At 31.4% G+C, this 24,638-nt stretch overlaps 1 protein-coding gene and 1 long non-coding RNA gene across 2 annotated transcripts in view; both read left to right on the forward strand.

Moving 5' to 3' along the window:
- LOC147068357 (uncharacterized) overlaps nucleotides 1-23,480 on the forward strand; it is a 186,217-nt gene extending 162,737 nt beyond the window's left edge. The window contains exon 3 of the long non-coding RNA XR_015071401.1: nucleotides 23,353-23,480. This is a non-coding gene — a long non-coding RNA (uncharacterized LOC147068357). The remainder of the gene's footprint in view (nucleotides 1-23,352) is intronic.
- A 612-nt stretch (nucleotides 23,481-24,092) lies between these two features.
- LOC147068358 (monocarboxylate transporter 10-like) overlaps nucleotides 24,093-24,638 on the forward strand; it is a 258,462-nt gene continuing 257,916 nt past the window's right edge. Inside the window, exon 1 of the mRNA XM_085952973.1 lies at nucleotides 24,093-24,404. Coding sequence (XP_085809099.1) covers nucleotides 24,188-24,404 — 217 coding nt within the window. The 5' untranslated portion in view covers nucleotides 24,093-24,187. The remainder of the gene's footprint in view (nucleotides 24,405-24,638) is intronic.

Genomic DNA, 24,638 nt, shown 5'->3' on the forward strand with positions numbered 1-24,638 from the left:
ATTCAAACCACTCTACTGTGGATAGAATCATAAAGAATAACTACTAGAATTAAGATTATGCACATAGCTTAACTCATTCGCTGCTGACTAGATAATGATTTTTTTTAATTACCACCTTTAAAATGCACGTTAATTACATCGATGGGCCGTCTGGTCATTACGCGCCAGGTGCATCTTCAGCGTCCAAAGTATTAATAATATGACGTGTATGAGTATAAAGCGAAAGGAATAAAACGGATGTATAAACATATTTCAAATTTAATATTAGCAACCCAATTTCAGGAAAATAAGAAAATTTGTTTTAAATAATTCATCATCATCATCATCGGTTAGGGTCTATCCACTGCTGGGTGAAAGGCCTCCCTTAGGTCGCTTTACTTCAAAATAATTATAGATACATATTTAAAAACAGATAGTGTTTTCTTTATGTGTGATACAAACTGACAACTCTTATAGTCTTTGAAACCATTGATGGAATTTGTATCTAAGTATATTTAATTCTAACGAAAAAAAATATTCATGCTATAGATAAATGTTGTTTATTTATAAATAACATGCTGTATAATAAAACATTCAATTATGATATATTATGTATGTTTCCTAATACGATTTTGTTTTGTTACATTTTATCGAGTTAAAATCGAGAAAGTTTTGTATCGAATGTGTGTAATGTCCCGCGATACTTTTCGCTTAATGTTCCAATCGTTTGGAAATAGCACAAAATGGATGCGATAAAGTGTTATCTTACACTCCTACAAACATACGCGAGTGTGTAAAAAAAAACATAGTCTCGGTTAATGTAAATTTCCACATAGGCAGTTTTACTTTTATGCGAACATTTAAAAACTTACTAAAGGGAATAAAATGTAATACAGCAGTGGTCTAGTTTTCACAGTAACGACAATTAAAATAAAACGTTTTAAATTTAAATCCTTTATAGTTACAGTATTATTTAATTTATTGCTCCCGCCAGTGGTGGAGTGGCAGTATATATATATATATTTCTGATGCCGCGCGTCTTGGGTTCGAAATAATATCACGCCGAAATTGGGAACTTTTAAACCATTCCATTGGATTTGTGTTATGTATTCTGGTATTCGCCTTTTGATATATTATTCAATATCTGTGGATTTTGTATGATATTAATAATAATTTAACTGATAAAACTATCAAAACTAATACATTATTTATAAGTACAATGTATTGACATCCCACGGGGGTTGACAAATCATGCACTACATAATATGTGCGGTAGGTAAAGAAAGAAAAAAATATATTATTTATGTTGACAGCATAACAATTTAATATTTAAATTGTCTGCCTAAATCTTTGATAGGTAGTAGGTAGAGTTGGGTTTCGGGAATTTCCCCACGGGAATTCTCGAGAAATTTTCGAGATTTTCCATCCCGAATCTCGGAAATCTTTTCTCAGGATTCGGGATTACTTTATTATCAAATATTAATTGAAAAAACGATATTCTATATGAAAAAAAGTGTACAGAAAACACAAAACGTTCAAAGACTGATCGGGGCATTTAACACAACTAAGCCAACGTCTACTAAAAATGAGCGCAATTTTTGCAACATCAGGGAATTTCGTGTCTCAAAGGCGTACGCGATTGTCAGACGCAGCCATTGGCAGTCTGCGTTTTTTGAAATTCTAATGTGTTCCAAATGTTTTGAATTATTTTTGTATTCCTACTTCTATTTTGTCTCTCTTCGTACATAAATTTAAAAAAAATCATATTTTTTTTTGAATATGTCTGTTTTTACACTGATTTTAGGATGTTTTTTTTTTAAATTTCCCGATATCTCGAGAATTCTCGAGAATTCTTTTCTGGAAATACCGAATCCAGAGAATTCAAAATTTTATCATTTCGGGAAATCCCGAATCTTTAAATTGGATTTTCTCGGGAAATACCCAACTCTAGTAGTAGATAGTTTGTATCGGAAACAAGTAAATAGAATTCAAAATTAATCTTTAGAATAATATTTACGTTGATATTATGAGAACTGGCATTCGTGTATCAATGTTTTACCGCCAGTGGCGCTACCTGCATGTATATTCGTTAAACGTCATGATAATTCTTTGAGTTACCCCATCTCCATCCATGTATTTATATGCAGCCGCGATATGTGCAAGCCTGTCTTCCATGACGCTGTAAATGTGCCAGAATGAAAATATTTTAGTGCCACATTTCCTGGTTCTGAAAGGAAGCTGCACTGTACTGATGTAGCAAGCATGCTTGGTTCTTAAAGAAAGAGTTTAGAAAATAAAAAAAAGAATCATGACTTGCTCTGCCGTTATTTATCTTTAGCGACATTAAGAATCCTCTGTACCTGAATACTAAAACCCTGCCGAAACGGAGGAGTCAGGAGTTGAAAGCGATGAATCTAAAGAGGGATCGGAATTATTCCGTCGTCCATATGATGCAGCAAATTTTTCAAATGCACCTGCCTTGGCCTTGGTCGATATCAAGTCGGCGTGGGCAATTAGGTCCGAGTGATGGAACCTGGCAAATAGTTTCACTCGGTCGTATCCCATCAGCGAGCAGTCCCAAATGACGTGTTAAGTGTCTTGCTACATTCCAACCCATGTCCTGGCGAACGAAAACCATGCAACTTAGGTGCAAAGTCACCATGGCCGGTCAGGAACTGGCCTACCCAGTGTGTTGGTTTTAGTTGTCTTATCTGAAGCCTGCAGGATAAATATGGAAAAAACAGATACATTAATTAATTGTCATCCCGTAGTGGATGCCGACCAAGTCGACTACCATTTATCGAGTGTTATCTTAAAGATATAGACTAACTTGCTGACAATATGTCGGTAAGATACATCTTCAGATCTCGGCAGAGGCGTCAAATAGACGCCATCCCGTAAAACGTCAGTACTTAGTTCATAGATCTTATTTTTAATATTACCAAAAATCGGCAGTTTTATTTATTTAAATAATATTATGTACTAGGTACTATGCATAAGGCCATAGATCCATTGAAAACAAAAAAAAATTAACTACCTAATTAAAAAAAATGTTTATTTAAATAATTATACGAGATTTTAATAAAAAGGCCTGGAATAAAGTATAATTTAAACGGTTTTAAATTATTATAAATATGTACAGGTAATCGTCAAACTCCGTTATAGCAAGTCCTTAGCAAAGCATAATTATTTAAGGTTTCGCTAATTCAAAAACCTCGACATATAATACCTAGTATGAAATATTTACTGTACCTTTTACGAAAAAGGGACGTCATTAGCCTAACAAAGCGTGCAAGCATTATTTTACATCCCATTCCGCATAATCATACTATTTTTGTTACATTTGCATTTTATTCTGTGCAAATTTACAGACATATATTGCAATTTCGCGAAACATTAGAGCTTTATAAGAAATAAAACCTCGAAAATGGTCTCTTTCCTGGTTAGAATAAGATTGGCTTATTTGATATTCAATGAGGCGATTTATAATATCCCATGCTACTACAGGGTTAGAATTTTTTTAAGTCTTGTCAAATATTTTTTGACATATCTTCAGTTAACAATCTGCCATTTGAAATAACGATTAATAATTTTATATTAAAAATATCGTCTTCACTGGTAATTATTGCTGCATTGATTATTACAAATGTATGACTTTTGCTGCGTTGCATATGCTTATAGATAATATATTCTGTTTTGAAAAAGTAAATATTTATGTAATATGTCTACGGGACCAGTTATATATATATATAATATATATATCACACTAATTATTTTCTCTCTGATTCAAGTTATATAAAAAAAAAAATATTACAAGCGAAAACAATGTAATAATTTTTCGACATTATACTTGTAAAAGTAAAAGTTACGGTAAATAAACTCACTGTAAATAATTGTCTCGTGATAATTATTAATTTCGTGATATTTCATCTTTCGACAAGGTTATTAAATTCAATATATATTATTAAATGTCATCCGAGAACAAATAGAAAGTAATATTAAAACTCTCTCAAATGCGATGTAATACAATATTATATTTGGCCCTTCAATACAATAAATTAGGACTGCTTCATAGAAACTACGTTGAAATTCACATTGAATGATGGTAAATATTTATATATAAGTAAGAGCTCATCATTCACTTGTTCTGCGTAGGCACTACAACCCAAAGTACGACTTGGCTAACATCATAAATGTCAGTTGTTTTGACCTGGATGAGTCGTCTCATCAAATATTTCACATTTTTAAAAATGTATATCTGCATAATTAAATCAGAAACATCAATGCTTCTTACAAGTGTGAAAAAAAGCTCAAATAATAAGTAGATACTTATCTACATAGACGTTATATCAATAATTTTAGAATAATAAGTTTTTCTCAGGAATACTTGTTTTGGACATTTAATTTATTCGCGAGGAATCATTTTATAAGTACCTACGTTAAAACTTTACTGCTTGTCGAGTCAACAGAGAAATAAGTGCGAAGTAGCTAAAAAAAATTTTTGGTCTAACAAAAAATAAGAGCCATGAAGTTAATAAGTGTTCAAAGAAATAACGATCGAAATTATTATTTGAAGTGAATTTGTCAAAATATTGATATAAAATATAGTATGAAAATGAAATTTTATCGTATAAGAAATGGAACCAGTACCAACATATTGAAAGCATTGAATATGATTCTACTCGGGTTTTATACTTAAGATTATAAAACTGTATTTTTATAATTTGAAAGCGTATGTAAAACTTATACCAATACATATGCATATATACATATATAAATCTATACCCTAAAGTTGTTCCAAATAATGTGAAATTTATTTATATGATATACTAAAAAACCGCCCTTTGGCTCTGGACGAATACGGGGTGAGAGGGTATCGCAATGGAGAAAGGTGGAATGCTTTTTGTTGAAGGATGGATATTGTTTTGGCGAGCTGATTTATTGACACAGTTAAGGTTAAGTTATTCATTGACACACATAATATTAGTATATGTATATAGTATAATATTAGTATATGTTTGATCACACAGCGCTTGTGCGGCAGATACGCCAAAATAAATGACGATGGCATCGTAGACCTGGCAGCAAAAGTGGGATGCCACACATGCCTCTTTTTGACTCATAACCATCACACCGCTGGTTTTGCTTCCAAATTATTTGGGTTTATTAGGTTAGGTTACGAGTTAAAAATTTTCATTAAATTAAGTCTCAGTAAACTAAGTCAACGCACACTCGGGCACATTTCCAGGCGTAAACAACTGCTGATGGTTCACATCAAACGTAGGGCCTCGTGATACGCTTAATTAGGACTGGGTGTGTTGCGGGATGGATAGGTTTGGAGGGAACTATTAAGAATGCAGCTTTTTGATTCGACAGGGAGGTCGTAACTGATTTCAAAAACACTATTCAAGTGAGGGTGAATGAGCTTTATGAATCGGGAGGGTTTTATTCCAAATAGCGCGCGAGGAGAATGCAGACGGGTACCGCCACAAAAGAAGGTATTAATACCTAATTTGGAACGCCTTACCTATTAAAGAAAATATCTTTAGATACATTTTTAGATGTTCGTAATTGAATGAAAATTCATTTTACTGTATTTTTAATATAGTGTTTTGGGATCAGGATAAACACACAATTGAATGTAGTTATGCAGAATGTAGCCAGTACACAATAATGTCGAGCTGAAATAATGGCACTTTAGTAACAACATGATTATTAAAAATGTATGTAAAAATGTAAAGTGTCAAATTGTAAATAGTATTTTATTTCAAGAATATTTTTTTTGCGGCTTGGCTATTTTCAGCAGAATGTAGAGAAAACCTTCTCGCATCTGATCTATATATCAAATCTCATTTTTTATTTTTTGTGGACTGGTTACTTTCTGCATAACTATGTCCAATTACAGACGTATCTAACTATTATTTTTCGTAAATGTTTGGTAAAGTAACCGTTATTCTGAGGGTGACTTATATAATCCAATTATTTGGAGCGAAAAGTAATTTCACTTGTATGGCTCATATTACACCAATCTCACACAATAACAATACTAATCATGTACACATTTTGGTAAATTTACTATGACTGAATATTAGGATATACGTATTTTTAATATACGAATATTCGTATATTATAAGCAGTATTTGTTTTTATAGCATGTATTTTATATATAAATAATAACCAGATGGCATTTTTCATAGTGAATGCATAAAAAGCTCACAAAAAACGTTCTTTGATAAAAATGTTTTCTTATAATATATTGAGTAGGTACCCACATAAAGACTTGTCTCTTTGAAAGATTTCTTTTCGCATAAAAAATCCAAACCATCATAAAATGATAGATTGTATTTTTACCAAGAAGGAAACTTTGCCGAAATCGCGTTTGTAAATTTTCACGAATTTCCCTCACGGAAGATGTATGGGTTTTTATATGAGGCAGTGCCATTAAAAATGTTGCCCTTAACCCAACTGGATTTGCACATAAAAATAAACTGCTTGTTATAATATAGTTTATATCTTCAACCCTTGGATTTATACTCTCCGATTTTTGTTAGTTACTTAATTTATTAGGGTGCATACTGACAATACGAAAAACATAACTCTGTTGAAAAGGTGTGAAGAAAAAATAGTACAACAATAAACCCTTTATGAGATACTATTTATTTATGTGTAAGTGTTTGTAGTTTTTGATCAATTATTTATAATAAGTGTGAACTCTTTAGCGGTTCTCAAAAAGAGTTCGTTATACAAATGGAAACGGCTGAGCAGCATACTACTTGGTCAAATAAAAATTCTCCTCGTCCAATGGGTGCATTCTGAGATTGAATCATCAAACCATATTGCTCCGCACCACGCTAGGTCTTAATTAGGTTATCATGGGAACATAAGTTTGAATTTGAAGCATCAGTATTTTTTATAACAAGGAATATCTCAGAAGCGATTACTCTCCAAGCAGTCAAGTGTGCTTTAACCGAGTTTAAAAATGGTTTGATCTAAGTGTATTCACAGGAGAGAATAGCACGCAGAATAAACAAAAATTAAATAATAAAATATATAACAAAAGCTAATATAAAACTGCTGAACAATCTAACTTAAGAGAGAAGAGACACCGTATATTTTTTAAACAGTAAAATGTAGCTTTGTGGCGTCCAGGTCGGACGGTTTGACGGAACAGCTGGTTGAACCAACTTGAGCAGCTCTTCTCTTTCGGTGTGTATTAATTATTATAATAATATGCTAAATACCATCGGCACCAGTGGCGCACCCAGGATTTAATATTGGGGGGGGGGCAAGGAGGAGAATGTAAATTTGTCACATAGGCTCTTTTTCTTCTTCACAGCCTAATTTATCGTTTATCGGTCTTTTATCTATTGCACTCGGTGTACCTACACAATGGTCCCCACATCCTGAAACGGGCCCTCAGGCTAGGATATTTGGCGGCCCCCCTACCTACCACTAAGATTAAAGGCAGTGTGAAACACTACATTAACGATTTTAAAATTGTGTTTTAGTTCAAATTAAGGATACCTACTTATACAGTGAATTATTAGCGATTTTTTTTTAAATTAATTTTCATGAGCATGAAATATAATAGCGTGCAGGTGACATTTTTTTACTATTAAAGCTAATTTATGATGTGAGTTTATCTCACTTATCTGGTCAACCCGACACGCCGGGTCCCTTACAGCCCGGGCCCCCAGGCTAGCGCCCTGTCAGCCCTCCCCAGCCATGACCCACACCACTCCGGAATTCGGGTGGACACCGAGAATTTTTTGACAGTTCCATTAGGGATTGGGTTTCTAAAAAAAACCCGACATTAGTGTTTCGAAATTTTTATGTTAGAAATTAAAATTTAAGATTTTTTTTCTAAAAAGGATGCTGTAAATTACAAATCATTTTTTGCCGTGTTTTTATTTGTCTAAGTCCAAGGTATAAGTAGTTTATTGGCTTTCAATTTCAATGTTTAAAATCATTCTGATAATTTTTATGTTTGGGGGGTGCCCGGGTCCCTTGCCCCCCCCCTGGGTGCGCCACTGATCGGCACGGTGTATATGGCGAATCTAAGGGATATTGTCATGCTATGGGAAGAAACAAGAAGACTGGCGATTATTGGAGGCAACGCGTGGTGGCCGAATAGTCTTGGAGTAAATATGTATATGGAGTGGATAATATGTACTAAAAAAGAGAATAATAATATGGCGCTTTTTGCAATGGGCTGTAATTTGAAGATGCCTGTGGATTACAAACCTGGGGGGGTGGTTTAAACAGGATGCCAGACACTGTCCTTTTATGTTGAGCTGGCTGGAGCTGGTTCGGTTCACGCACTCTTGTACTGGTAGACGGATGGTTCGAATTGTCACTCTCACGGTTTCACTTGGGTTTTAGGATAAATAAAGATGACAAGTTCAGGATAGATGATAAACGCGACGTTTACTCAAACTGTATCAGATTTAGGTCGAGCAGATGCGTTTTGGATGAGTTACTCTGTGGTTAAGCCTCAATTACATTGAGCTTCTTTACGAGCTGTTTATTGGCGAATTTACAATCTGCCTGTAAAGTCGCCCAGTGTAATCATCGAATAAGCTAATAAGCATGTTGTAAACACTCTACTGATAAAATTAGAAAGCCGGTCAACTTTACACGCTACACACCGGCGTATGGGCCTACTGCGTCTGCGCAGTAGAGCGCAGTACCAACCTCCCGGTAAAAAAAACGAACTACGTTCCATCAAAATAGTCGCTGGCTTGTGGCTTCTCAGCGAATGGAAAGTTTTGTGTGTAATCATCAAATCGCAGTAGCTGAATCGCCCGCTTTCAAATTCGCCAATAAACAGCTCATAAAGAAGCTCAATGTAATTGAGGCTTCAATGACGGCTAAGCTTCAACAAGCGTTTTAAAGGTTTTAAACGTTGGCTTAAAGCAACTGGCTGTAACTTAATCACAGTCGTCTCATGACTCATGACTGCTGGTCGCCTGGTTTTGCGACAATAACTGGGATTTTTAGTACGTAGGAAAAAAGGAATGAGGGTCACCCTAATTGATCAAACAAATATGTTAGGTTAATTCATATTTTAATCCCATTATTTAAATTGAATAATCTAGCTGACGAACGGTATATTATTAGTTATCTACTTTCCGCTACATAATGTTAAACTTTCCTCATCGTTAGGTACATTCTGGGCAATATTTTACTCGGGGTAGGTTAAATTTTATCACGTGTGTCATTATGAATGTACGCACTCTCTTAATGGTCGCTAAAGCTTTATTACTTCTTTATCACTTTGTCCTTTTGCGTTAATTGTCCCTCGTGAATAGTAATGCGTTTTATCACATGGATGCCCCTGGTCCATTTGATACAGGTGCTTTATCACTTATAAGTGTGTTGTATCGCCAATTAAGTGTAGAATGTAACTTGAAACGTTTTAAGCAAACATTGTCTTTTTATTTACAGTTAACTGAACTCATTACCTAACTTAAGAACACGTGAAAAAATAATTACATGTACGTTATAGCGTATATGACTATTTAAATCGTTATGTAATATCAATGGAAAAGATCCGAGGCCAAATGATTATTTATCTTTTATCTTGGCTTATAACAAATATTTAAATATGTCCTTAATAATAAAATACAGTGCAATTGCTATGAATAAAACTAATAATTTATTTGTTATTCTTTAGAAAATACATAATTTAAAAAAAAAATCAGAAACACAAATAAAATTGCGCAGAGTGAGTGCTTTTCATTTCGTCCGATCGACCTGTCTACGATTTAAACTAGTTATCACTAATAAAACTATACTCTATGATTAATTCAAAATCCACCGAACCACATACGGATCGATAGCTCAGTGGATGAGAGAACTTACCCTGACAGTGAAAGATGTGGGTGAAATTTTCACTCGATTCGACATTAATTTACTATGTTTTTTCTAATTTATAATATTATTACAAAATTATCTAGTTTTAATAATAAATTCTTTAAAATTATTACATCATACTTTCTTCTGGGTATGCTATCAATGCAATGCCTGTCTACCCGAAGAGTGATTGTTCTTTTAAAGCATTTCTTTTTACTTCTTCGTGGGTTCATTTACAATCCGTATATACCTACTGGCAAATGTTAATTTTCATGTTCCCACCAATATCACTCGTAGCTCTACGGTCTTCAAAATACCTCGTCGCAGGACAGATTTTATGTTTCATGATGCTGTGTATCGTGCAATTAGCTTATTTGATGGCACCATAAAGGTTGATTTATTTTTTATTAACTATATAATGTTTGTGGACGTGTTTAATAGGTTAAATATATAATTGTATATATTATCGTGTTTCTTTAATATTTACATATACACATGCTGTATTTTATACTTTCTTGCTATATTAGTTGATATTTGTAATTAAGATATTTTTATAATGTTGTATTTATTATGTATTATGGCGCATTGGCCAATCGCAGTAATGCCGCAATACTCTTTTTCTGAATAAATAAATAAAAATAAATATTGTGAATCACCCACAATTTTCAGCGTACCTAAACGTAATGAAAGTGCAACATAATAACCTACTAATTTAAAATATTTTGAAATCAGATTTTCAATATAAAAATATAAATAGAATATCTAAACCTAATTTTCCGTTTATTTTCAAAATTGAAAAAAAGTCAAGCCAGAATAGATTTCTATAGTATATCACATTTATTATTACCATCTACGTGTGTATTACTATTCTTTTAGTTTTTTATAATCGTCATATATTTTTTTCGCCCAACAGGTAGCCTTCACCACTATATGGAGTACATACCTACATTATTGTGTGATAATGATTACATTACTCAATAAAAAAGTATAGATTCAAAATCCCATAAGAGGTTTTGAAATATGAGTGGCAATAGCCTGTTTTGCATGTTGGGCATAATGCAAAAGAATATAAATGGAATGATTTGACAAGGATACGCGGCTTAACTGAGTTCATTAAAAATCTCAAATGAAAATGGACTGAATAGATTTAGCCTGATGATAATCCAATAAAATGCATCATGATATTTAAAAATCCGTACCTGAGAGTCAGACTAGCTTATCTGCAAAGATCTTTTTAAGAAAAATGAAATTTAAGATTTGTAATGCTTTATTATTTCATGTACCTATATGTTATGAAGAGATCATAACAAATAATATGATAATAATTTATATACAGAATCTGTACTCATCTTCGGAAAGATTGCATTTAAATTTGGTTTCTGGCACAGAGGTACAACATATTGGCAACGATCTATCTCTCTAGGGCTGAGCCTACTGAGTATATTAATTGATATCAGGTAAAATAGTTATGTTGACGCTGTTACTAGGTAGATAACACACGTAATAAAATAACTAACACCTAATATAAATAAAATTCCGAAAAATTGCAGAAGCGTCACTATAAATAAACATTAATAAGGCCACAGTGGACCAAAGCTGTATGCTTGTATATGGTTATTTTATAATAAATTATAATAACACTAATAATTGTATAAAAAAGTGATTTTCAAACAAATAACTTTAACAAATCAAAAAATTTAAAGGGTAAATGCATATTCATTTTTAAGTGTTAAGTAGCCTTAAGCAACGCGTAATCTTACGCCGCATACCAAGATCGGTGGCATAATAACGTGAAAGTTTGAAAAGCATGCGACGTATTTATTATTATTATCCTTATTAGGACGTCTTAGTTAGGCTTAACTTAACGTCGACATATCTGTATTTGTTCATAAGGGTTCGTCCATAAATAACGTCACACGATTTTAAATATTTATTGACTATTCCTTCCAAATCGTCACACTTTGTTACATAGTCTTTAATCCCATATTTAAAGTATGTAATTATTTACAGCTCCTCCCCAATAGTAAAAGAACAAAAAAATAAATAACGTTGAAAATGATATGTCACATTATCTATAAATAGCCCCCTCATCAAAATACATTACACTGTAATGTAGTCGTCCCATTTGACTCCTAAGCAATCATGAATTAAAGTGTTTGCATTTATAATTGAATCAATGCAATGTAAGTTTACGATATAAAAATTAAATCAAGATGAAGAATAATTTATTAATATGCCACCGTTAAAAGATAAATGAGGATTAATATTATTTGTATATTTTATTAGTAATTGAATACAATTTTAAATGTCTTTAAGAAATCATTAATTACATTGTCACTATTAATTATATTTATATACAATACCTAGATATTTGGGACTGAAGGTGTGTGGAGGAGATGATGATGTGATGATGAAGTGATGTTAAGAGCGAGGTATGAAGATGGGTAGTTTGTAGTTCGATTGCGAGATTTATTTACGGATTGATAAGTACAGTTTATATAGGTACAGGAGTGACAGTTATACACGATAATATATTAATACAAGATAAAAAGCGAGTGAGATATTCAGCCCGAGGCGCGGTGATACAGAGTGACATTTCCATTCAATTGACCAAGCAGCCGTCACAATCAAATAATGCTAACACTGAATATCCCATGAATTTTGGTAAACCAACTTTATTGAGTATGGGCTGACTGTGTGATAAATGCATATTTAACATAATAAATATTAATTGATGTGAAGTTCTTATTTGTAAGTAGTAACTTGATGCTTGTTAAATTGTATGCATGTAATAAACAATATTATTTTTGCCATCAGCGTTTTTCATCGAGTGAACGATAATTGTTACCGCTGACGATCTGTGAAAATGTAAATTAAAATAATTGAATTATATTTCTGGGATCGATTATGTAATAATATGAGGCGAATTTATGATGATAATGCTTGGTTTCTAACTAGGGATTCCAATCCCGGGATCACGAATCCCGGGATCCCGAGCTATTTTCGATACCTATGAATCCCGGGATTGATTAACTTAATCCCGGGATTTCGGGATTGATTTTTTTATCAGTTTTTATGGAAAATAAAATAAAAGCGAAAATATAACAGAAAAAATACTTTTAATAAAAAATAACTACATTAGAAATAAACTGAGTTTGAATGAAGTTTGATTTATATCCATGTGTAGGTTGCCGATTCATTTTATTTTTTCACATAAATTATTAAAAATTAAAAGATTGGAAAAAAACAATGCTTCGCACTTTTAACAAAGTAATTCCACCATGATATCATACGTTTTACGGCAGTTTCATATTTGTCTGACTAATTAGATTTATGAAGCGGAAAGGCCATAAGTACGCCGTGATTATTTGCTTTACTATTGTAAATCTCGCTAATACATTCATTAAGTCTTTACTATCAAAAACAGCAATCTCCTATTAGATTCACATTATTATTTAAATTACAATATTATTTACTCCGGTTAAACTTGTGTATTTCCAAGATTGAACGTATACAATATTAACAATAAATGTCTTAAATAGTATAAATTATACTAGATTTATTTTTGACCGATTTTATCAATGTTATTTGTAAATATAAAAATTTTATATTAACAATGGAAAAAATGCCAATCCCGGGACCAGTCCCGGGATCCCGAGATTGTCAAATTGTAATCCCGAAATCCCGGGATCAGAATTTTGGCTCGGGATTGGATTCCCTATTCCTAACGAACTTGTTGCTCGTCACATATTTACAATCACATAAAATCGCAAATAATTATATACCAAACGTACAATATAATAAAACACCATAACATACCACCAAATCGTTTATGCTGCTTTGTTTTGATGCTGCCAACGCAAATACTTCACATTTTTCCTAGGTTACCAATTCAGTTACACAGAACATAAGTTCGAAAAGAGTAAGGTAAATATATACGTAGGTATTTCACAGGATTATAAAAATTAAATTCTTACTGAAGTTGGTATTCTGTAAGTGCTAATGAATTAATTTATTGTATAGCAGCATTCGTTCTATGACTATTATTAACAATAATATGGTAATATATTATTACATTGGTTTAAATATCAATAAAACTTGAGATCACGACTTGTTAGTGCAAAAAAACTTCCACGTTATTTCTAGTTCAAAAGCAAAACTCACCAAGAAGATTCCCTTTGGGTAATGTTTGATCAAAGACCTTTGCCAGACGTGATATGAATTGAATGTTTTCCGTCAAAAGTTGTTAGCAGATTTATTCTCCCGTTCGATGTAGGAGTAGTCTATTTCACGTACAGGTTTTGGTTTCAAGCAGTCAGTGAAATAAGGTATTATTGAGATATCTAAAATTACGAAACAGCTAAAATTATACTATCAATTATTTTCATTATAACATACATAATTGTCTTGAATTATTTGTTTGCTATATTATCTAAAGGGTGGTTCAGATTATGTTAGTATTTTAGTCGGTGGCAAGTGATTTACTTACCACTAAACTTTTTAGTAACTGAAAAGTGTCCAAACATTGTACATTAGTAAGTAGCATGTCAAGATGAACAGAGTACAATGTAAAATAAAAATAAATAAATCAATAAAATTATATGTAATGGGTTTATAAGAAATGAAGGAAAAGTGAAAGGGGTAAGGTGTAGGAAAACATAGGTAAATGTCTATGAGAGAGGGAAAAAAATATATTAACATAGTGGTATGGTAAGACAGAATATACACCTAAACGTTTAAGAGAGAGTGAGAGTGAAAGGAACAAGGCGTGTTAAAAGTGGTAAGGTGAGATATTATGTAAATGTGTATGGAAGGGGAATAAAAAATAATAGGTATATTAAAAGTCGGCTTATAATCTCGTGGGTCCCAGTTTCAAAACCTGGGTCTGGAAAAATACACATATTGTTTTTTAATTTGTGTTTGGAGTCTGAGTATGGACCTCATAGGTTGAGAAAATGACTTAAATCCATTTCTCGTAAAAACAAAAAAAAAATATGTTAATACAAACCCACATTATGTGGAGGCCTATAATATGATCTTATTAGGATCGGACATGGTCAAAAAAATATAATTCAGCGAATCGACAATAATGGATTTAAATAAACAGATAGTTAAGAATAGAAAAAAATAGTGCCAAATTATAATATAATATTGAACGGACGATGTTGAGGAAAACTTTTTCTATAGGTATAGGCGGTAAAATATATTTATGTGAAGTGAAAAAAGGTTATTTAAATCAGACACTGGCGTGACTGCGTACATAATTGCATGGATAATATTTATTTATTTCTTTATATACGGAGCATGCACATAAAAAAGAATGTATATAAAAAAAACAGTGAAACAGAGCGCACAAAACAATAGTAATATAATATGTATTACAGTCATGTAATATATAATATATAACATAGTACAAATTATCATTATATAAATTATTGCAACAACTAAAAAAATTCATTTACTGTGGTGTTTGAGTGACTGAACGGATGTATTGAACTTGTCTATAGAATAACTATTCAAAAATATTGAATATTGAATAGCGACGTTGGCTTAAAAAATTACGTTGAATTTTAATGGTTAGATACTGACTTTATAATAGACTTTAAAAAAAGAGTATAAACTGGATGAAGACAGGCATACTAGGAGGTCATTTATGAAAACTATTATTCAGGTGGTAAAAGGTACTTTATATACGTTTAATATATGCTCAGAAATAAATTAGACACATGGAGAAAACCATGCATTTAATCTAAATTTTAATGACACAAAGTAAAACTGCGAGTTGCAGATGTTGTTGAAGATGCTGAGCAACTAAAATATGACCTGAACGAAAGGAGTCATGTGAAATTTTTAACAACAATATTGTAGTAAAAGCCTGGATAATAGATTTTCAAAAGAAAAGACGTGATATGGCCGCAGGTCACAGACCACATAAGGCTTTGGTATATATAATATATGTATACATAAAAATGTTGATTAAGGCATCCAAAGTGCTAAAAGATTTCACATGAATATATTTATACTACTGAAGATTGCTTGCATTAATTAATGTATAAGGAATTCAATGCCTATCATCTTTGATTGAATTCGTATTATTTCTATAAATGTGTATCAAATTTATGAAAAGAGTGTAGGTATCTAGGTATACTATTCTTTCTTCCAATCATAACCAAACCACTTATAAAGGAATAGAACAACAAGAAATTTTCTATAAAAGCTATATTGTGCCAAAGCCGTAGCAATAAAATTGTATTATACTATTACCAGTCTTATATGCAACATCTTACTGGGGGAACCTTAATAACATTGGAAACAAGCAGAAACACTTCAAATTTCTCTCAATAACTGCGCTATGATAACATCAAAGTTAATTGTATTTTTGTGCCTCTATTGCCTGTCTTAATGGTTCAGCATCGAAGAACCCAACAAGTGTCTCTTAATATCCCGTTTCTTGAAGCCCCAAGAGGTCACTTTCCTCCCTCACTGATCCTAGATTACCGTTAGTGTATATAAAGCCCTGTAAAAAGATATCAAATGATTTTCGCGGAAATAAATATTCTTCACCGTTTATTTACACGGCGCAAACGCTGCAAAATTTATTGCTTTGAAAAATTGGCATTGCCATTTTGGGAAATCTTTATTAAAGAGATCATTTTCAAAGTATGTCTTTTGCGACGATTTATGTTTAAAAATTGTTATAATCGAGGTAAGAATTTGAATTAATATTTGCAATTAATTAACGTGTATTAAATTTTCTGTAAACGAATATAAACATAACAGGCCTATAAAAATGGAATTTAGAATGAGTTGGATATATCACTAAAGTGAACAAAGAAATAGAATCACATTAATCGTTGCAACTGTCGATAGGTATATATTATAATATGTGATACTTTTGTAGGAAGATATTGCGTTAATTATAATACAATAAAATATATACTTTGTGTAAGTAATTTAAACATATTTTATGTATTTAAAAAAGGCTTTTGTGATAAATCTAGTTATATAATTCATTAATAAAACTGTAATTTATCCAAGGATATATGTTATATTCTTATACATAATATATTATTCCTGTTTTTATTGTGAAATTGTTGGGTACCAATGCATTTATAATAATTGAAAATTTAAGTAGTATAAGAATTTAAAATTTATGATATAATTAAAAATACAGTTGCATATTATAAACAGCTATATATTTTTAAACATTTTTCATTTACAGAGCAAATGAAACGAGGAATAAATTAAATTATAAGGGATTCTATTATTCACTCCAAATTACTTGGCTGCTGACCAATAAGTATAAATCTTTAATGTGGCTCTCCAAAACATAGGAAAGGCATTCTCTAAAAGCATTAAAATACCCTTTGCACAATGAATTCCAATAATCCCCTTTTATCCCTTATTTGGAAATATTCAATCTATTTGTGTGTTTAAATAATATAATTTCGCCAGATAAACGATGGGAAAGATTTCAAAGAAACACAGCCTAAATAATTACCTTATGTTCATTTATTAGCTAATGGGTATTATATTTTAGCATCATTAATGATAAGCTTGCATGGATAATTAATATGACATTTAGATAATAATTACTCATTACATCTAGCTATTGACATATTTATAGCAGGGATGTCCAGCTTGTTTATTGTTGTGATCGAGTTTTTCATACAATTAATATTATAGTAGCGAGTTACCCACTAAATTTACAATAACTGTATATTTGATATATCTGTTACACATGACAGAAAAAATATGTTAATATGTAGAAGAGAGCAAGACAAGGAGAATACATTACATGGGGAAAGATGAAAGAAAAGATAGACGTAAACGAAAATTCTAAAATTGAATTTTATACTGGCACGAAAACAAATTAATCATTTATTTTTATCGGGTCGTGAAAGAAAACGAACGATAGGATACTCTTATTATCGTTCGACAGATGATTTTAAAGTATAGATGTGATTTTAATCAAAACATTTTTTGTTGTAGAAATAAACCATATCTAAGAATGTTAATAGGTGACACTACCATCTGGTAGTTTTTTTCCAAGAATAAATAAGCAAATAACGCATGATTTTTCACCAGTATATATTTTGTAATATCTTTTAAAATCACCGAGATACGACAATTAAAATTAACATAAATTGCATACATATGTGGTTTTTCACCAGTATGTATCCTACATGGAAAAACATGTTAGCCAACATGATTTCAGATTTAAATCTACTACTTAAAGGAGAAATATATTATATTACATAGGTACCTTCTATTTTTTTAATCTGACAAAGTTCTCCATAACGTTTTTAATTTCTATAGGATATAAATATAGCCAATCAACCAATACAAGAAATCAGTTGCAATTTTTTTTATTGATCGATTTAAAATATTATAAACAATTATATATATTTTATATTAAATAAATTAATTAAAATGAGTCCGAGGACACACGAAAAAGTGCGCATGTGCGTTCGCAAACACAGGGGTTGGAAATTCTCGGCTTATTGAGTTTTTTTTTTTTAGAATTATTAATAACCATGTCCTTGTTTTTTCGTACAAGGTGGTTGTTAGTAATTTTGAACAATCACAAACACCCAGGCTTTGAGAAAAACACATAAATGTTTTTGTCATGACCGGGAATCGAACCCAGAACTCTCGGGTGAAAGGCCACCGCCTAATAGCCGCACTAATAAAATATAATTACTATATTTTTCTTATAATAAAATATACCGTTAAAATATTATACTGAAAACCAAAAAAACGGGAGAGGATAAAAATGTATTGTAATTTACTTAGTTGAAATGGTAAGTGCTGATTTTTTAAAATAAAGCGTGAGTATAAAAATGCGTTGCCAACTCAATAAAATATAACCTTGCCCAAAAGTATTTAAGATTTATTTGACAATGTTGACAAATTTTTTTGTTACCAACTTTAAGTTTCATTAAAATAAATTTCAATACTTTTTACTTTCTACTTTCAAGTTTATTACTTTTTAGTTGAGTCAGTATTGTCGAATTCATGATGTTTTCAACTTCAGTCCGTTCACTGTTTCAAATTCATTATTAATAATGTGGGTATTTGTTTTTACTTCCAATGTCCACCAATTTTTTACATCCACTGTGTAAATATATCATGGCATAATAAACAATTAACGTCATTTTGCTGAGAACATCGGAAGAACAATTCATTCCCTTACGCCTTTTTGATTAGCACACTCGGTGTAAAAATCAATATCACATATCGCACACACAGCGCTCTATTAATAAATTGGCAAAACCAAACCAAATAAATTAATAAATCCACGCAAATTTTGTACCTTATTATTAGTAATCATAAAATTATTAATGGAATTTTAAAGAATGGTAATATCGAATAGGTAAGATATTTACTATTATAAGAAATAACTACATTTGACATCGGTTTGTATTCTCGGATATGACTTTATTTTTGCCGGTTTTGTAAATTTTTTAGTTTTAATTTACTTGGTTTAAAAAAGCGTTTATTCTATATTTGAGATATTTATGCTTACAACTGTCTTGGTCTATAAATTCATCGTCAGATTGATGCTAAGATAACCACATATTACCAATTCAATTATAAAATAATTTATTTCCACAAATTGGTAAAGTGAATCGATATCGAATCTAAATTCGAATTTAATTGAAATCGAATTTAAATTATAATATGCTGTTCCGAATAATTATTCAAAAGAAAAGCATTTTTTATAAAAGAAACGTTGTGATATTATTATATTATTATGTAAATAGGCGTTCAATGGAAAAAGTGCTAAATACAGAAAACAGAGAAAGGTCAGAATAAATTTACGTTTCACCGGAAAGCTAAAACGAGATAACTTACATACGTCCTTTCCGAGCTAAAAAATCAGCCCATTAATATTGAAGCTGGTATGTGAGTTTCACTTCGATATTTTGATACAAAAGTAAGGGTTTACATTAACTCCAAGGCTGGAGAGGGTAAAGGAGACTTCAAAAATTGCCGTCGCCCTAGGGATTGTACCCTTTCCTATCCACGGACCCGTGAACTTAATTTATGGGAAATGCAAAATTGGAAAAACAGCTTATTTATGCCCGTTTTGTTTTCAACTGTATTCATATTTCACCTATCTGCTCGATTTTTGTTGCAATATCGGCAGAGCACACACGAAATTTACTTATTTAGTTAGATAACCGAAAGTTGATGTATATATGGTTATTTTTTCTTGTTTTGTTTTAATAGAAAAACTGGAATAACGGTGTTATTAAAGTAGCAAGTATAGCAACATTTTTATGATACAATAATTTTGTCAAAAATCAGAACATAATAAGCAAATTAGGCAATAGGGAATAACAGCATCACTGAAGATGTAAAGGTGCGTATACCATTTTATTCTAATATGCAAGAAGTGCTATGGAATAGTTCGTATAATGTATATCTATTCTATCGCATCAGCTCGTCTCGTTTGTCTCCTACTCCTTTCATTCATTATTATTACCCACCCAATCTATCAAACCGTATTTACAATGTGGTACTTATACTGTAGTAGTTATATCAGTATTTCCTTCTGTTTGTTTATTTACAATAACGTAGATTCTTACACTAATTTAATACAAGGTTCTATATTGAGGCCAAACCGTCTGTGTTTACTATTTACTATCACTTATGGCTAGGGAATCCAATCGCGAAAATCCAAAATTATGAATCCCGGCATTTTTTCTCGGTAGTTAATATATATTTTTTTATATATATACAACATTGATAAAATCGGTAAAAAAAGTTAATTATAGTTTATACTATTTAAGACATTTATTGTTCATATTGTGTACGTTATACTTAGAAATACACAGGTTTAATGGAGTAATTTATATTGTATGAATTTTCGTCTTGTGTATTTAAAACAAAATGTGTGTGAAAACAGTATGATGTGTGGTACTCCTCTGCCAGTTTTTAACACCACACTACATTTTTTTACACTATTGATTTAATATGACCATCTTTCTTGTTAATGTAAAATTTCAATAATTGTTTATCCATTTTCAATGGGCAAACATATTTTAGTGAAATATCCGTGGGTGTTTTGTTGAAATGCGATATTAGAACTGATTGAAATAAAAAAGGATACCAGATTATATAGTATCTGAAAGGAGTGATTTCTGGTTGATTCGTCATATTTTAAAATTTAAGATTGTTATTATTTTAAAACGAGAGATAATAAATAGCAATAAATAACGTTTTTATTGACGATAAATGTATTAAATTCCCCAGATGTTTGATCGAGTTTAGATTTTAATGCATTTGATAAAAAAATTAATCCCGGGTAAAGGTATCGAAAATTGTTCGGGATCCCGGGATTGGATTTCCTACTTATGGCTAACATATTGGATTATTTTTTCTTAATACGATTAAAGGTTATATTATATTTCTTTATTGGTCGTCATAATTGTTTATAAAATTAAAACATGAATAAAATACAAATTCGAATGAAAAAATATTATTTACATCAGAATTACGATTAGAATAAGTATTTTAATAAAAAATATAAATAACATATTTAAAAAAAAAAACAATTAAAGTGCACCCCTTAGCTCACGATTTTTACAGGCACATATTCAAATTTTAATGCTTTGTTACTAACATGAGATTTCACATAGGTAGGTAGATTATGATACTAACCATACTAATCCAAATGAGGAGAAATGATATTTTGGAGAAAATTAGTTACTCACGGGGTTTTTTATTTATTTATAAATGTGCCAAAAGTATCACTAGCAAAAGTTAGTTCCAAAGCATAGCTATGATTTATTTAAGGATTCTTTGTGAATTTGCATTTTTAAAACGAATAAAATAATTCACATCTTTCGGATTGACCACATTAAATTTAGACATCGGTTTATAAATTTAAAAAAAAAGGGAAATGGATTTATTTTTTAACCGGTTTGTTGTTTTGCCTTGTATTTGCTTACCTTTGATCGTTATTTTTAAATTTTTTAAATGTATTTTACCCTTTCATATTTTTTGTGGGCCATTTTTTTTAAATTTGGACAGGAAAAATATAATTTACGATGACCTGTACCCAATAAACATGTTATAAAAAATGTCAGTCATATATTTATTACAAAGCAATTTGGTTGTAGGTAGAGTAGTGGTGAAAAGGTACACATTTAACTTTTAACAAAGAAAATGTTCTGTAATATACAATTATATTACCAATTATTCAGCTTGGTGTAGTTTTCTTTTTATTATACGTACTCTTCTCGGTCCTTATTCTTTAGTTGTAGCGTACTTCCACTTGATTATCTCATCTTTCAGATATTTTAACATCTTTTGGATGTATAAGGATGATGTTAGACGATGTGGATTGTTCAGCGATAATCTGTTTTTTGATCAATATGGCCTACCCATATCCATTTTGAGGTTTTATGGTACTGTATTACGCCCGAAATCTTAATTAAAATAAAATATTTATTCGTCTTATTAACATGAGATTAGCAGTCACCTCTTGGTATGTAAATATCACATACTATGTAAACTAGTTAAATTCGATGCCTAGGAGGTGAACGATAATGAAAGTAAATTCATCCAAAATTGGCATTACGTATGCGGACGGGATAACTTGTGTGGCTGTCAACGGATCCATGTGACCCAGTTCTCAAATGATATCATTTATTTAATTGTAATTCATTTATTTTATGATTTACAGGTCGTCAGGAGTTTTGTATAACGCTGACTTGGTGAAAAATCCAAAAAATAAGTTTTTCATTACATATATTCTTTTGCATAGAAAATTCACACAGTCAAATTACTTCTTGCAAGTAAACATATTTTCACCTCAGTAACATTATATTAAAATATTTTTCTCAACAAAACCTGTGATACTTGTGCTTTTATTTTAACCGTGCAGGGTTAAATAAAAGGCTAGGACGATCGAACAAAATGTCAAACTCGTCATACTCACTACAAATAGCTCACTCGATCTTTTCACTTCGTAAACTTTCTCCACATTGTATCTTGCTAGAGAACTTAGTGCCTCGGATAATAATACCTACCTCTATGTTATATAATAACATTGTATCACTGTACTTCTGTCAAACTCAGACTTCATTCCTCCATCGTTAACATCCAGCATATCCTACAACCAAACCGGTGACTACTAAGTCACCACACTTGGATTATTTGCCACACTATAAATAAAATTAATATCGTCTGTGATATCTTTCATATGTGGTATTCTTAACAATGCTTGAAATTTAGAAGATTAAAGCTTTTGTTTCGTTTATATACTAAGTAATTTTGTATTACCTCTGTCTGTCCTTTAATGTGATTTAATTATACTACTTCTAAATAGAACAATAGAATGAAAAATGGAATTCAATTATTACTTTTCGGGATTAACCTAATGAAATAACAAAGCACTTAGGAAAGTGAGTGTAAATTAAATCAAATGTTTAAGGATAAATCGCGCTTATGAACATTGAAGATTTATTTTAAACCTTTTGTTAAACCACCTCATTATTGTTTCAGGGCGAAAGAAGCTCGGGGCGAAGGCAAATGAAGATAATAAAAATACTCGTTTAATTAAATGATAACATGAAAACGGATAATGAATCCATTACAAAGAAATAACCTCGTTTGTGACATATTTTTTCGGAACAGATTTACGGCGAGATTTGCCCGACAGATATTTTTCTGCCGTTGAAGAAAAATCCGCTGTTTTTGTTTGATGATTTTAATTTAAAACATAATGTGAAGCTTAATACGGCATTAAATTAAATTATATCGTTATTATAAACGTTTGTAAAATATAATATAAAATACATTAAGGGTAAATAAATTATTATCGTGTATAAATGTGGTATGAGTTTGGATGTATTAATTTTTTATTTAGTTGTATTGTAAAGTTTTGAATTGAACGTGTGAAGCGAATAAACAATATAATATTGAATATTGTATAATTAATATAATTTTGCTAATCTTTATGAGTATGTTAATTTATTGTTAATCATTTATATAGGTAAAGTATTAAAACAATATTTAATTAGATTATACTAATAATAATTTATACAAATGTATGGATATGAAAAACAAAGTAATTGTAATGTTAATTTATAGCGGATTAAGTCATACTTAACAATGTCGCGTAAGTGGATGTAAAAGTCAAATGGTAAAATACAAAAAGTAATGTTTTAATAAGGAAAAGTGCACAGTGTGTGATAAAGTGATAATAAAAAGCGAAATTAATCGCGCCGTAAGTAAATAGTCAAGTGAGCGAAACAAACGCCGCAGACGCGAGATGGCGCCGGCCGCGCGGGAAACTTTATCACCGGCCGGAAGTGGATAGTTGTTTGGCGGGAATAGGATGGTGCTGGGCGAGGGGCGGGTGGGCGGCGCCGGCTGGTCATCGCCGTCCGGGTCGCCGTCGCCGCCGCCTGCGCCGCCGCCCGCGCCGCGTCGCTGGCCGCCCCCGCAGCTCGCGGCCAGCTCAGACACGACTTGTCCGAGGTGCCGGGGAAGGTTCGCCTCGGTCAACAGCCAGACGACAAGCCTCAACAACAGCTACTCGCACTCATACAAAGGTAAGTGTGTTGTGATACACATTTGAAATTATTATTCTCTAGATGAACATCGCCTACCTTTTATACCATAAATATTAATACCACCTAGTTTGTACCTCACTTATATACTCCTCTCAAAAGTTTACGGTAAGTTAATGTTCATTGATAAAGTTAGGATTGTAATTTCATAGTTTTTAAAAAAAAAATCATATTTAGAAGAAGTTATCCATAAGTCGAAAAAATAAAAAGACAGTT

This window comes from Rhyacophila brunnea, unplaced genomic scaffold (genome assembly GCF_057557595.1).
Source record: "Rhyacophila brunnea isolate RB1 unplaced genomic scaffold, BYU_Rbru_1.0 scaffold_3, whole genome shotgun sequence".
NCBI classification, from domain to species: Eukaryota; Metazoa; Arthropoda; class Insecta; order Trichoptera; family Rhyacophilidae; genus Rhyacophila; species Rhyacophila brunnea.